Source organism: Acomys russatus, chromosome 31 (assembly GCF_903995435.1).
Source record: "Acomys russatus chromosome 31, mAcoRus1.1, whole genome shotgun sequence".
NCBI lineage: Eukaryota > Metazoa > Chordata > Mammalia > Rodentia > Muridae > Acomys > Acomys russatus.
This window is the reverse complement of record NC_067167.1, coordinates 28,609,741-28,624,520: the sequence shown is the minus strand read 5'-3', so window position 1 is coordinate 28,624,520 and position 14,780 is coordinate 28,609,741. Positions and strand designations below refer to the sequence as shown.

The 14,780-nt window shown below is 38.3% G+C and overlaps 1 protein-coding gene across 1 annotated transcript in view; it reads left to right on the top strand.

Annotated features, from left to right (window-relative positions):
- Ptprq (protein tyrosine phosphatase receptor type Q) overlaps positions 1 to 14,780 on the top strand; it is a 185,832-nt gene that overhangs the window by 110,009 nt on the left and 61,043 nt on the right. The window contains exon 27 of the mRNA XM_051139929.1: positions 10,343 to 10,464. Coding sequence (XP_050995886.1) covers positions 10,343 to 10,464 — 122 coding nt within the window. The remainder of the gene's footprint in view (positions 1 to 10,342; positions 10,465 to 14,780) is intronic.

The following is a 14,780-nucleotide window of genomic DNA, read 5'->3' as shown; positions in this document are numbered from 1 at the left end:
TCTTTAGGCCCCTGGCTTACCTGGTCTCGAGTCCTTTGCCACTTTAGCCTTGTCAGTTATGTGTCCCATCTTATGGAATAGGCTTTCAATAAAATCGAAGCATAGTTGGTTACTTGCATAACATTTGTGCATCAGTATATTTTACGGGCTGGTCTCTGTTGTAGGTTGCAGGATTCCTAGCTTGGTGATACTGATGATTACTTTTCTAACTGAAATTAGAACAGGAATCGTAAGGCATGGTCATGCAATGCACTGAGTCAGTCCTAAAGACTATACAGCTGAGCAATCATGCACTTTGTTCATCTGCAGCATTCGGCCTTCAGCCTCAGACCTTATTGGGACTGGGAAAGCCCTACGGGTAGTATAAAGGCACCAGTAGACCAAGTATGTCTGTGCACACGTGAAATTTTAGTACTTGTGGAGTGGAGGTGGGAGACAACAAGGTTGAGGTCAGTCCAGTCTCCATACGGGTTTCAAAAGCAGCCTGCAATACTCAGAGAGACATTTTCCTGAAAATAAAGGGGATGGGGGAAGAAAGTCAGCACAGTAACAATATAGAGATTATCAAGAGTGGAATGAGGCTAAATATTATTACAAAGAACATCTGCCAAAGTAATAATCGATAAGAAATATCACCAAGTTTATAAAATTAATCTAGCAAAAACCATTCAAATATTTCTTGGCTAAAGAAACTGATTGCAATTTAGCCAGTTTTTCAATAATGAGGAGGATAGTGGAATTACTGGAAACCATTCTTGGTGCTTAGTGATAATATTTTAAGTTAGTGTATATACAAATTATTGTCATTTTTAATTAAATTTACCAGTTAGGTAAAATATTTTTTCCATTTTGAAAAAAAAACCCCAAATTCAAATATTCTGTCAGAAAAGGATTTTTTTGAAGATTATTAAACAATGTTTTCAGAATATAAATAAAATATTTAAAAAATCTCATATATACATATGTATATATGAGCAAGTATATGCCTTTTTCTATGACTCTAAAAAAAAGACATCTGGGTGTGATGGCACATGCTTGTAATCCCAGGACTCAGGGAGGCAGAGACAGGTGGATCACTGTGTGTTCAAGGACAACCTGGTCTACAAAATGAGTTCAGGATAGCCAAGGCTACACAGAGAAACCCTTTCTTGAAAACAAAATAATAGATAATAAAAATAATAAAATTTACATGAAATTATAAGAATTGTCAGTGTGTGGTATTATTAGCTGTAACTAATCCATCTAAAAAGATCTGAATATATTTGTCCACATTTTTAACAAATAATCCAGATGTCTCCAATCATGAATGAGATGGGGGTTCCTTTAACACACACAGCTTCAAATATCTTTGAGGTTTTTCAGTCCTGAATTTTAAAATTGTCTTTGATAATACCTGCATGATTATAACACCTAAATCAGTTCTGCAAACAGTGAGCACGAGAGCAAACTGGCTGTGTTTGTTTTAGCCCCCGTGTTCTATTGTGCTTACGGTCTGTCTTGAACAATTTTGCATTATTTATATGTCTCTTTCCAAGACAGAATGGGGTTGGGTACATTTCTCGTATGCTTTATTGGAATGCGATGACCCATTTTGCTCCAGACACTTTGGAGACTGGAAGAAGCAACGGATATCAGTACACTTACTTCATAGTTTACTCACAACTAAGATACTAGAGTTAACATAAAAATAGGCAGTCTGTGCAGTGAGTTTGTTCAGAGGCATACATCCTCAAGTTGATCACTGGTTCCCAAACTCCTGCATGACTGTCACCCTCGCCTTCACAGGAGCAGAATGTAGGCTCAATTTTTTAACAAATATATTTTATTATGAACTTATTAACTGAGCATATGTCACTTATAACCCGACTAGCCTAAACAATAGGAAAAGAGGATTAAAGAATGTAATAACAAAACCATGAGGATATCAGTTCTGAGGAATGATTCTCCTGGCGTAATCAGCAGGATTTCTTCTGCTGAAACCTGGAGTAACCAGAACCCGGAAGCTCAGCAGGAGCCAGGAGCCCGAAGCCTTCTTTTGAGCGGTTCTCTCTAGGAGCATCTCGAAGTGGAGCGATGAACAGCCAAAATTATCCCAGGTCTCTAAAGGCACCCTCCTCTAGTTTTGGGCTCATTTATATATCTCCTCCCAGACTTTGTTCACAGATCTTTTCAGCTGGCAACAATCAAGCTCCCGCAAGAGTTGGTTTGCCTCTTAATAGATTAACATCATCTGTTCTCTCACAAGACAGTTCCCCATCCCACACTTGGGATCATAACAAAAACAAGTTTTTCTCTCCTCCAGTGGGAAGCAGCTAATCAATCCCCATCTCTACCATTGTTACTATGTTTGCAAAGGCATGTTGACACTAGGAAGCAATACCACTGAAATATGCACACTATCTAACTGTCCTGGGTGAATATTCATTCATTGTGCCCTTCCACAGGGTTCAATTTGTGCAGTGTGAAGTGTGGCACTGGTAGTTGCTTCTTTCATGACTATTATTGTTGAACCAGATGCTCCTGGTCTAAAGTTACTACTTTGCAAAGTAATTTGGTAAATATGATACAATTCTAGAAAAAGATGTATTATTCTAAATCACTAATACAGTATTGGAATATTTTCATTCATCTGGCAAAGCTAGTGTTAAAATAGAATTTGTTTGTGTTCTGCACTTCTGTCATTGCAATCTTCTGTAAATGGGCCTGAAATGATAACAGATAACCCCTTTAAGAATTTAATGAGATAATTATATGGTACAGGCTAATAGTGTGAACATCCACTAAATCACTTTCTATACTTATTATATGGTAGATGTAATGTGACAAATTCTTAGGTTCACAAGACCTGCTATCTTGTTGCTGTGAGTAGCTGTACAGCAAAATGAAAGTCTGTAAAGTGGGGGGGCAATATTTTATATACCAACAATGTTATCTCATCCTGGCCAAGGAAATTCCTGGGCCGTAGGGAAAGACAATGAGTTACCATAGTCATGGGACCACTGGACAGAAGAAGCCTGTAGTGAGATGTACTTACTGTGTAGAAGCATAGAAAAATCTACTGCCTGGTTTATTTGGGGGCTTTTGATGTCTCAGATCCATTAAGGTACAAATACTCTACAGAGCCAGCTAGATTTCATCTACTGTCTAGAGCAATGGTTCTCAACCTTCCTAATGCTGAGAGTCTTTAATACAGTGCCGCCTGTTTTGGTGACCCCCGCCCCAGCCCAAAATGTCTTTGTTGCTACCTCATAACTGTACTTTTACTACTGTATGAATTGTAATGTCAGTATCTACCACTTGGCCCCACTTGGGGTTAAGACCCGCAGGTTGAGACCAACTGCTCTGACGATATCTGAAGCATAAAGCCAATTCTTCCAGATCTTGTCACTATCATCTCACAATCCTAGATGTTGATACAGTTGCAACAGAGAATTAAAGGGCCCATCACTTAGTGATGATGGTTAATAGGATTCTGATGGTCTTAGCACAACCTTCCTAGGAGGCATTTTAAAATAGTTTAAACTGAACTTGAATGAAAAATAGACATATAGAAAATTTAAATCACATTGCATAGAGTTCAAGATTTTCTACCTTGTGAACTGCTTTCACATTTTATTTTTATTTAATATCGCCTCTTATTTTTATTTAACACTTACATTTTTAGGAAAGTCATCCATAGAATGACATACTGAAACAGCTATTGAAGACTTACTATAATGCTTTCAACATTAACTGATGGCAACACTCTGAATAAGTCTTTGAGTGTGACACTACAGATACTGTCATGCCCAACACACCCAAACACCCAAACATGCTGGTTCTTAAGGTGGCTCAGAATTGGGGGCAGTCAAACTTTTATATGGACTAGGCAAAATGATGGTCTATCCAGACTCACCTTTCAGCTAAGGCACTTAGCATGGAGACACAGATGGATGGGAGAGATGACCCTGGCCCACATAGGACCCGCATTCCTGTGCAAGGAAAGAAGCATGGTAATCAGGAAATGATGGTTGTTAGTTACAGAAAATGCATTATTGTGAAAACCAGGGGGAAAGTGCTTATGAGAGGAAGTGATTGGATTATGGGGAATGAGAGAATAAGGATAGATCATGCCTACTGAGTAAATTGCTGTGATTTATAAGAGAAAGGGTATAGTGATATCTTGGCCCATTAGTGACTAGATTCATTTCACAAACAATCCTAAATCAGAGTGTGACAGTTTATGGGGAGACAAACAATGTCTCCCAAAGATGCTTATAACTTACGGAGCTTTCAAAGCGATGTAGTTTGAGCTCTTCATAGCTTTAACGCTCTTAGCTGCCTTTATGGTAGTGCTCAGCATTCCTGAAGGGTATTTTGTGTTTTCTTTTTATGTGACTACAGTAATAGATCACCACACACTGTAGCCAGAGGGAAAAAAAATGCTGATATATTTTCTTCGACATTTTTGGAATTTTGATAATTTTTTCAAGAAATGTACCTAAAATCCCTGAGAAGATATTTGAGTGCTTATATAATTTGAAAAATGATAAAATAATTAAATGCTTAATTATATAAAATGATGTTTTGATATTCCAAATATTTATTTTAAATTTCCTATAAACTAAATAATTATTTTTATTTCTTCAGGTAGAATAAATATTGTTATATACAGTTTATATGTTCATATATTTGTTGTATGGATTTATTTGCATTTAGTAGCTTTAATTTAGGAGTTCTAATTTTTCATAGTTCTAGTTGATTAAAATTTTCACAGAAGTACTTGGCACAAGTTACTTTTGTGTAAAGTAGGCAATTTTATCATTAAATTTACTGAAAATGCTAATGTACTTTAGAGTGATTATTTCTTTAAAAGAAAGAAACTATGAGAGAAGAATTGTGGAGAGTTCAAGAAATGACATTTTAGCACAGATCAGCAGCGGCCTGGATAGACTGCTTTAAAAAATGTTTGATCCATGTATGGAACATTAAATATTTAGGTACATGGGTGAGTGGATGTGTCATGAGTGATTTCTGAATGCCACGTCTTTTTCTGCTCTGCTTGGGGTAGCTGGCACTCCATGGTGACTGCTTTGATTTCTTTCATTAAAGAAATGTTTGCAGGGTTGACATTTTATAGTAAGAAATAAAAAGTCAAAGCAATGCATTTTTGCTTCTTTCTGACCAGGTAGGTATACAGATGTACTGGTGAGTGCAAGTCATCCTGGGAAAAGGTTCTTGGTCTGCCCTGAGCTGAGATTAAAAGATGCATACTGAGGACCAAGAAGATGTAGATGAATTCTCTTTAAAATGTTTCCAAAGCCAATCTATAGAAGCAAAACTCAAACCAACATCTTTAAGTCAAGGAAAAAAACTCAATAATTCCTCATGATGTCAGGGCAATAACAAGGAGAAGAACTTGTCTGATAGGCATCTGTCTTTTAAAATTTTTTTTCTTTTTTTTTTTTTTATTAATTTATTCTTGTTACATCTCAATGTTTATCCCATCCTTTGTATCCTCCCATTCCTCCCCCCCCCCATTTTCTCATTATTCCCCTCCCCTATGACTGTTCCTGAGGGGGATTACGTCCCCCTGTATATTCTCATAGGGTATCAAGTCTCTTCTTGGCTACTTGCTGTCCTTCCTCTGAGTGCCACCAGGTCTCCCCCTCCAGGGGACATGGTCAAATGTGAGGCACCAGAGTACGTGAGAAAGTCGTATCACATTCTCCACTCAACTGTGGAGAATATTCTAACCATTGGCTAGATCTGGGAAGGGGTTTAAAGTTTACCTCCTCTATTGTCCTTGGCTGGTGCCTTAGTTTGAGCGGGACCCCTGGGCCCAAATCTGCCTGCCTATCATATTGTTCTACTTGTAGATTTCTAGGACCATCTGTATCCTTTTATTTTGCTATTCTCCCATGCATCTCTCATTTAGAGTCCCAATAGGATGCCATCCCCTCTGTCCCAGTTTCCTGGTAAGTGAAGGCTTTCGTGGGACATGCCCCTTGGGCTAGTATGCAGATATAAGTGAGTATATACCATTTGATTCTTTCTGCTTCTGGGTTAACTCACTCATTATGATCATTTCTAGCTCAATCCATTTATCCACAAATTTCGGGAATTCCTTGTTTTTAATAGCTGAGTAGTATTCCATAGTGTATATGTACCACAGTTTCTTTATCCACTCTTCCACTGAGGGACACTTAGGCTGTTTCCATGTTCTGGCTATTATGAATAAGGCTGCTATGAACATGGTTGAGCAAATTTTCTTGTTGTGTGCTGGAGCATAATTTAATTAATTTACTCAGATTATAACTCAATTGTTATCCCATCACTTGTATCCTCCCATTTCTCCCTCTCCCTAGCTTTCACCCTATTCCCCTCCCCTAGGTCTAAGACCTAGGGGGACCTCCTCCCCCACTATATGGTCATAGGCTATCAAGTCTCATCTTGGTAGCCTGCTTATTCTTTCTTTGAGTGCCATCAGGCTTCCTCACCAAGGGGAGGTGGTCAAATATGGAGCACCAGAGTTCATGTCAGAGTCAGTCCCCACTTTCCATATAACTGTGGAGAATGTCCTGTCCATTGGGTAGATCAGAGTAGGGGTTCAATGTTTACTACTTGTATTGTCCTTGGTTAGTGCCATAGTTTGAGCAGACACCCCTGGGCCCTGATATACCCATCAAGATGTTCTTCTGGGACCCTCTGGGTCCTTCTATTTTCCCATCTCCTATATTTCTCTTACCTAGAGTCTCAGTAGGATGTCCTCACATCTATCCCAAATCTTCTGGTAAGTGAAGACTTTTGTCTGGCATGCCTTTTGGGCTAGTGCCCATTGTAAGTAAGTATATACCATGTGAGTCTTCCTGCTTCTGGGTTACCTCACTCACTATGATCCTTTCTAGTTCCATCCATTTGTCCACAAATTTTGGGGTTTCCTTGTTTTTAATAGCTGAGTAGTATTCCATAGTGTAAATGTGCTACAGTTTCTTTATCCATTCTTCAACTGAGGGACATTTAGGCTGTTTCCAAGTTCTGGCTACTATAAATAAGGCTGCTATGAATATGATTGAGCATTTGTCCTTGTTGTGTGGTGGAGCTTTTTCTGGGTATATTTCAAGGAGTGGAATAGCTGGGTCTTGAGGAAGCCCTATTCCCAGTTTTCTGAGAAAGATCAAGATAGATTTCCAAAGCAAAGACACAGTCCCCACGGGCATCTGTCTTAAAATGCATCCCAGTGGTTCTGAGCATGGACATTTCATAGAGATGAATCAGCTAAGTTCCAGAGATTTTTTTTCTCTTTTGATCTAATCTAATTGATTTAAAGGTTAATAAGGACATGCAGGTTCCTTCATTCATGCGTGAGATTAAGGTCCCTGTAGGAGAGACCTCCTAAAGTACTCAGCAAGCTTACCCTTCTGCTCTCTAGCATGTAAGGACTTAACACACATCTGAATATGAAGTAATATCTACAGTGGCCTCTTCTACTTCCTGATATTAATCTATGACGTTTGGACTTATTTATTTATTTGATCAGGAGATTCTAAAAGGACTCTAGCAGTAGCCTTGAAGACCCTGAACCTTAAAGGCCTCATTTCCTCTTTCATGTTCATTTATTTTACATTCCAATGCTATTATTATTAAAGATTATCAAAATGTTTCATGGACTGAAACTGCCACCCAAATCCCACACTTTGCCCAATCTGCTATGCTTGAGGCTAGGCAACTAATAAAGAATATGGAATTATTTACTGGATAGTTCTGTAGGATGGCAAGTGAAAGATAGAAGCAACAGGATATTCGGTCATGTGGTGAGGCTTGCATTCCTCAGGAAGAAAAAATGCTGGATGCTCACAGAATGGAAGGCTGAAGGGCGAATTAACTGTATGCTCTGTGAAGCTTCTTCGTTATGATCCTTAAAACTTCTCTCTATGTGAGGAGCTCTCATGACATCATCACTGTTTAAAGGCCTTGCCCCTTCGTACCGTCACTGTGTGATGTTCCAAAACCGAACTTTTACAGGAGCACATGAAAAACAGAGAGATGCATAAACACCTATCTGGGGTTGAAGTAAACTGGAGTCTCTTTAGAGCATTTTATTCGTTTATACTGCGTGTGCCAGCCTTATTAATGGCATGCCCGTGTGTAAGGAATTTCCTAAACTTTTAAGCCATTTTTTTCCAGAGGTTGTGAAGTTTCAACATCATGGCCTCAGCCAATTTTGTCTGTTAATAGTGACTTGACTTAGTTCATATTAAAGCATTTAGTCCTACCTCAGATACCTGAATTTTCTTCCTAAATGCTGAACAAATACTCGTTTTCTCAGTTGTGCCATCCTCTTATGTAAAAAATAAAATAAAATAATAAAATAAAATTAAATTAAATTAAAAACTCAAAATTCTTAGTGTAGAGATCAAGCATTCTATAACTAGGTTCCAAATTTACTCTTTGGGGATTATTCCTGCTATTTAATTCTACGAACACAGGACTCCCTGTGGCTTCTCTGTTTCCGGAATTTAGAGATTCTGGAACTTTTCTGTACTGTTGTCTCTCTGGCAGCCCAGTGAACTTCAAGGGCTCATTTCCAGAATAATATATCTGTAGCCTTTGCAGAGAGATCCTAAGCAACAGCATCTTGGTGTTGTGGAATGGAAAAGAGTATTAAATCATATTTAAGTGTGTTGGCTAGTTTTATGTCAGCTTGACACAGGTAAAAGTCATCTGAGAGGGAGGAGCCACAATTTAAAGGAAATGCCTCCATAAGTTTCAGCTGCAGGGCATTTCCCTAATTAATGATGGGGGCGGTCCCAGCTCATTGTGGGTGGTGCCATCCCTGGGCTGGTGGTTCTGGGTTCTTTCTCTGAGAACAGACTGAGCAAGCCATGAGGTACAAACCAATAGGCAGGACCCCTCCACAGCCTCTGCATCAGCTCCCGCTTCCAGGTTTATGCCATATTTGAGTTCCTGTCCTGACTTTGTTCTGAGATGAACATCAGTATGGGAGCGTAAGCCAAATAAACCATTTTCTCTCCCATCTTACTCTCACCATGTATTTCACCACAGCAATAGAGGCTCCAACTAACACATTTTAAGAATGGAAAAGGATGTGTGGAATAAATAAACAGAAGAAAGTTAAGCGAGGTAGTTATACAGAAATACAATTCTGTTTCTACAGATTTATTTGTGGTTTTGCTGCTTTGCTATGACTCCTGAGCATAGAAGTCCCATGAGCCCTGCTCTTCTGAGTTTGAAACCCACCTCATCATCCAAGGCCTAGTATTCATCCTACCTTTCCTTCAACTCTCAGCTCCGTTAACACTAACACATGGACTTTTCTCCCTCGTGCTAGATTATTTGTATTTCTAGTTAGTCCTTGCACATCACAATATATCACTAATCGACACAGCAGCACCAAGCACTGTAGCAGCTACTTCTACATATTTTGCTTAAATTTGCTTAAACTTAAAAAAAATACTATTAAATATAAGTATGGCAGCAAAATGAGGTCAAAAGCTTCATTATTCTAAAAAGACTGTACAGCTTGTTCCTCTCCATAGATTAGAAACTACTTAAGGAAAGTGATGTCTCAGCCCCATTTCATGCTTTCTCAGAATGCACATGTTAGCACATGGTCAGTGATCATTCCTATCTTGGATTTAAAAGTTCACATCAGAACAATTGGCCGGAGTCCCTGGGCCCAGCAGCATTGCTATGTTTACCCCACGTCGGAGCCTTCTCAGTATTCTCCTCACCTTTCTAGCTCTGGTTGTTTCACAAACTGAAAGCACACAGGACTGATTTCAGCAAATTTCCTAAATCATGGTAGATTATGGATATAACCATGGTGTATGTGCCTAATACAGACCAGAATGAGTGCATAACTTTATCTTGCTCTACCCCTCAATGAAAACATAAAACCAAAGCAGTTTGCATTCACAGGGTGATATTTTAAACAATGCCAATGTTTTATACGACTTACCATCGATAATATGATTTTTGCCTCTTTCCATAATCACCTGTTTCTCAGTTTTTAAACAGATGCGCCAAGATGTTTACTTCTAAATTAAATATTTATTTATTCAAATGAATATAATTATGGTAATGACATGCTTTTAAATGTTATGCCCAATTTAAATATCATGTGTTATGATTTTCATTAATCATTTTCATACAGAAGTCACTCATGTGTAGTAACTAGTCTTTAAAAATCTAGTCTTATGATTGCCCTTTAGCCTGTTTGTGATCTGTAAATTAATGTAAAATTAATTCATTGTGACCATCCATTTTTCATGGTCCCTCCTTTTATGCTGCATTAAGTACTAACTAATGTGGCAGAGTAATCAATTTCCTATTGTTGCAGCTCCCGATGGGCCCCCTGAAAATGTGCATGTGGTGGCAACATCCCCCTTTGGTATCAATATCAGCTGGAGTGAACCTGCTGTCATAACTGGACCAACATTCTACCTGATTGATGTCAAATCGGTAAGGCATGTCTTACCTACTCTGAAAGGCAGTATAAATCACAGTTCACAATGTGGATTATTTACTCTGAGTCTCTAATTTTACCATGATTCTTTTTTTTTTCTACTTTTTTTTTATTAATTTATTCTTGTTACATCTCAATGGTTATCCCATCCCTTGTATTCTCCCATTCCTCCCTCCCTCCCATTTTCCCCTTATTCTCCTCCCCTATGACTGTTCCTGAGGAGGATTACCTCCCCCTGTATATGCTCATAGGGTATCAAGTCTCTTCTTGGTAACCTGCTGTCCCTCTGAGTGCCACCAGGTCTCCCCCTCTAGGGGACATGGTCAAATGTGAGGCACCAGAGTACGTGAGAAAGTCATATCACACTCTCCACTCAATTGTTGAGAATGTTCTGACCATTGGCTAGATCTGGGTAAGTGTTTAAAGTTTACTTCCTGTATTATCCTTGGCTGGTGCCTTAGTTTGAGCGGGACTCCTGGGCCCAAATCTGCCTATCATATTGTTCTACTTGTAGATTTCTAGGACCATCTATATCCTTTTATTTTGCTATTCTCCCATGCGTCTCTCATTTAGAGTCCCAATAGGATGCCTTCCCCTCTGTCCCAGTTTCCTGGTAAGTGAAGGCTTTCGTGGGACATGCCCCTTGGGCTAGTATGCAGATATAAGTGAGTATATACCATTTGATTCTTTCTGCTTCTGGGTTAACTCACTCATTATGATCATTTCTAGCTCAATCCATTTATCCACAAATTTCGGGAATTCCTTGTTTTTAACAGCTGAGTAGTATTCCATAGTGTATATGTACCACAGTTTCTTTATCCACTCTTCTACTGAGGGACACTTAGGCTGTTTCCATGTTCTGGCTATTATGAATAAGGCTGCTATGAACATGGTTGAGCAAATTTTCTTGTTGTGTGCTGGAGCATCTTCTGGGTATATTCCAAGGAGTGGAATAGCTGGATCTTGAGGAAGCCCTATTCCCATTTTTCTGAGATAGCACCAGATAGATTTCCAAAGTGGCTGTACTAGTTTGCATTTCCACTAGCAATGAAGGAGTGTTCCTTTCTCCCCACATCCTCGCCAGCATGTGGTGGTCGCTTGAATTTTTGATCTTAGCCATTCTGATGGGTGTAAGATGGAATCTCAGAGTTATTTTGATTTGCATTTCCCTGATGACTAAGGATATTGAACATTTACTTAAGTGTGTCTCAGCCAATTGATATTCCTCTGTTGAGAATTCTCTGTTTAGTTCTGAGCCCCATTTTTCAATTGGGTTATTTGGTTTGGTGGTGTTTAATTTCTTGAGTTCTTTATACATTTTGGATATTAGACCTTTGTCAGATGTAGGGTTGGTGAAGATCTTTTCCCAGTCTGTAGGCTGACGCTTTGTTCTGTTGATAGTGTCTCCTGCCTTACAGAAGCTTCTCAGCCTCATGAGGTCTCATTTATTAATTGTTGACATTAAGGCCTGGGCTGTTGGTGTTCTGTTCAGGAAGTTGTCCCTTGTGCCAATATGTTCCAGGCTCCTTCCCACTTTTTCTTCTAAGTGACTTAGTGTCTCTGGTTTTATGTTGAGGTCTTTAATCCACTTGGATTTGAGTTTTGTGCAAGGTGGCAAATATGCGTTCAGTTGCATTTTTTTTACACATAGACCTCCAGTTAGACCAGCACCATTTGTTGAAGATGCTATCCTTTTTCCATTGAATTTTACCATGATTCTTATACTTGAGAGATTATTTAGCTTAGGTAGTTGCTAACTTCACAACAATAGGTTTAATTCAATGCTGTTGTATTTATTTTCAGGGAAAAGAATATGTATATTGGAAAGTTGATGAATTTGATTTAAAACATAGTGACAGGGTCTTTTAGTGTAGACTGAGAAGTAGGAGGCATTCAGGAAGCAATATTCTAGATAAATTCTAAAGAGCTAAATTTTGAAAAAATTTCAGAGAATAGAAGGGGGAAGTGAGAACAGAGATATCAAAGAATAGTAACCTTTTTTTTTTAAAAAAATAATACAACCATCCCATATCATGGTATTAAAAACTAGAGGTTCTGATACATGAAGCTAGACTCATGTTTTGACCTTGTGTTTTATGTTCATAGTGCCACTTGAATAACTGTAACAGCGACATGGTACAATTTTTTTTTTTAAAGATCACACTGACAGGCTTGTTGCTTGCTTAGATAGTTTGTATTCTATGTTTGGGATGCAGTCAAGGTCAAGGGCATGAATACTTAGACAAAAAAAAAAAGATAAAAGCAGAGGAAATATAGCAAAGGATCTAGACAAAAAATAAGGTAAGTCTGTGAGATTATCAAAATCTCATCTAATGCTTGACGGCGAGCGAGACGATGACTCAAGGGTGGTTCTAAGGTATGGTACTTTGGAGATCAGCAAGGAGGAATAGATCTGAGCAGGACAATGTAGACAAGAGTTTGAGAATCCTGGGAGTGAGCCTTCCACATACAGCTACGTTAGCAGAACTGCATACATGTGTAGAGCTCACAGGAAAGAAACCATTGGTATTTATTACAAAAATAGCTTATATTCTAGGGGCAAATGAGGCTAACTATGGAACAGATAAACATATTAATTCTTTAAAGAAGATACTTCTGTCTCAAAAGCCCCAATATCATTAAAAATCAAATGAGGTTTTTAACGGCTTCTCTCACATATTCTGCAGTTTTTGCTTCTTTTTTAGAGTTTATTTGTGAAAGGCTTAGTACATTAGCAGATAAAAATAAATAACATGAACACCCCGGGAATGTGCATTTAATGCAAATTATAGAAAGATAATTGTGAATGGTTCTTCACAAAAGAAAGAAATTATCTTTTGGAATTTGGTTATGACTAGAGAAAAGAAAAATGAAAAGTTATAGGATGGTTATGTAATCTCATTGTTACAGCCTTCAGCTGACCTTAAAAGTGAGTGAGTGGAGGGGCTGAAGAGATGGCTCAGAGGTTAAGAGCACTGACTGCTCTTCCAAAGGTCATGAGTTCAATTCCCAGCAACCACATGTTGGCTCACAACCATCTATAACAAGATCTGTATGCATAATAAATAAATAAATCTTAAAAAAAGTGAGTGAGTGGGAGGAAGGAAAGTGGGATAGGAAGATATATAGGCACAGGTACCAACTCAGTTAATTCCACTAGGAATTCTTTAATGTACTTTGTGAGTTTTTAAAATTACATTTAATCTCTGACTTACATCATATTTGAATGACTTCTATACACCTGGACAAAAACAGGTGAAACGTCTTATAGCTCACCTTCTAGTAGACCAGATGGCAATATAAACAATTACATGGTCAGGCATGACGCTGTGTGGAAGGCAATGAAGTAATTAGAAGTTTTGTGGGGAAGAGGCTTTTCAGAGTAAACCATTCTGTGGAGAGAATTGGTGATTGAGCAGCCATATAGTAAAAGAGAAAGAGCAGCAATGGGTCAGGGGAAAATGTAAATAGGGGACAGAGTAGGGGAAGAAAAATCTGGAGTCTAGTTTCTAAGCATGTTATATAATGTTATAGTTAGAGACTAGAGTCCTTTCATCACAGTAATGGGTAATAAAACAATGAGGAAGCAAGCCTAGGTAGAGGACTCACATGACTTGAGGATTCATTCATGGGTAAGTAGATGTAGTCACTAACAACCAAGGTGGAGCGGGTCTACGAAGAAGAGGTAGTAGACTTTTGTAGATACTGTTTGAGGAGCCACAGTTACTTTTTTTTTTTTTTTTTTTTTTTTTTTTTTTTTTTTAGGATTTTAAAATATATTCTTAAAAATACAGTAGAGCACCCATGTGCCATTACTGGATTTTTTTATACTCCTTTAGGGAGATTGACTATTGACAATTTTTCCTCTGGCCCCAAGCTCCCGAAATAAAGTCTTATGAGACTCAATTTATTATTATTATTATTTTTTTTACAAATATTAGGCTATATAGCTAGGCTCTTCTCTGACTAGCTTATAACTTATAATCACCCATTTTACTAATCTACATTTTGCCACTGTTATCTCTGCTTAGGCACTAGGCATCCATTCTACCCACACATCCATCCTCATCTTGCTGCCAAATCTTCCTGCACCTAGCCCTCTCCCCAAATCCTTTCGCCTGCCAGTTGTCCCACCTCCTACTTCCTGCTTCAGCTATAGGCCACCATATTTATTATTGACAGGTGAAGTTTCCATACAGACACAAGATATTCTTTCAACAACTGACTGTTATCACTAGATAATTATTATCAAGAGTGGATAAGAGCTTAAACATAAGGAAAACTTCAAAATTCATATATTATGTGAATTTAA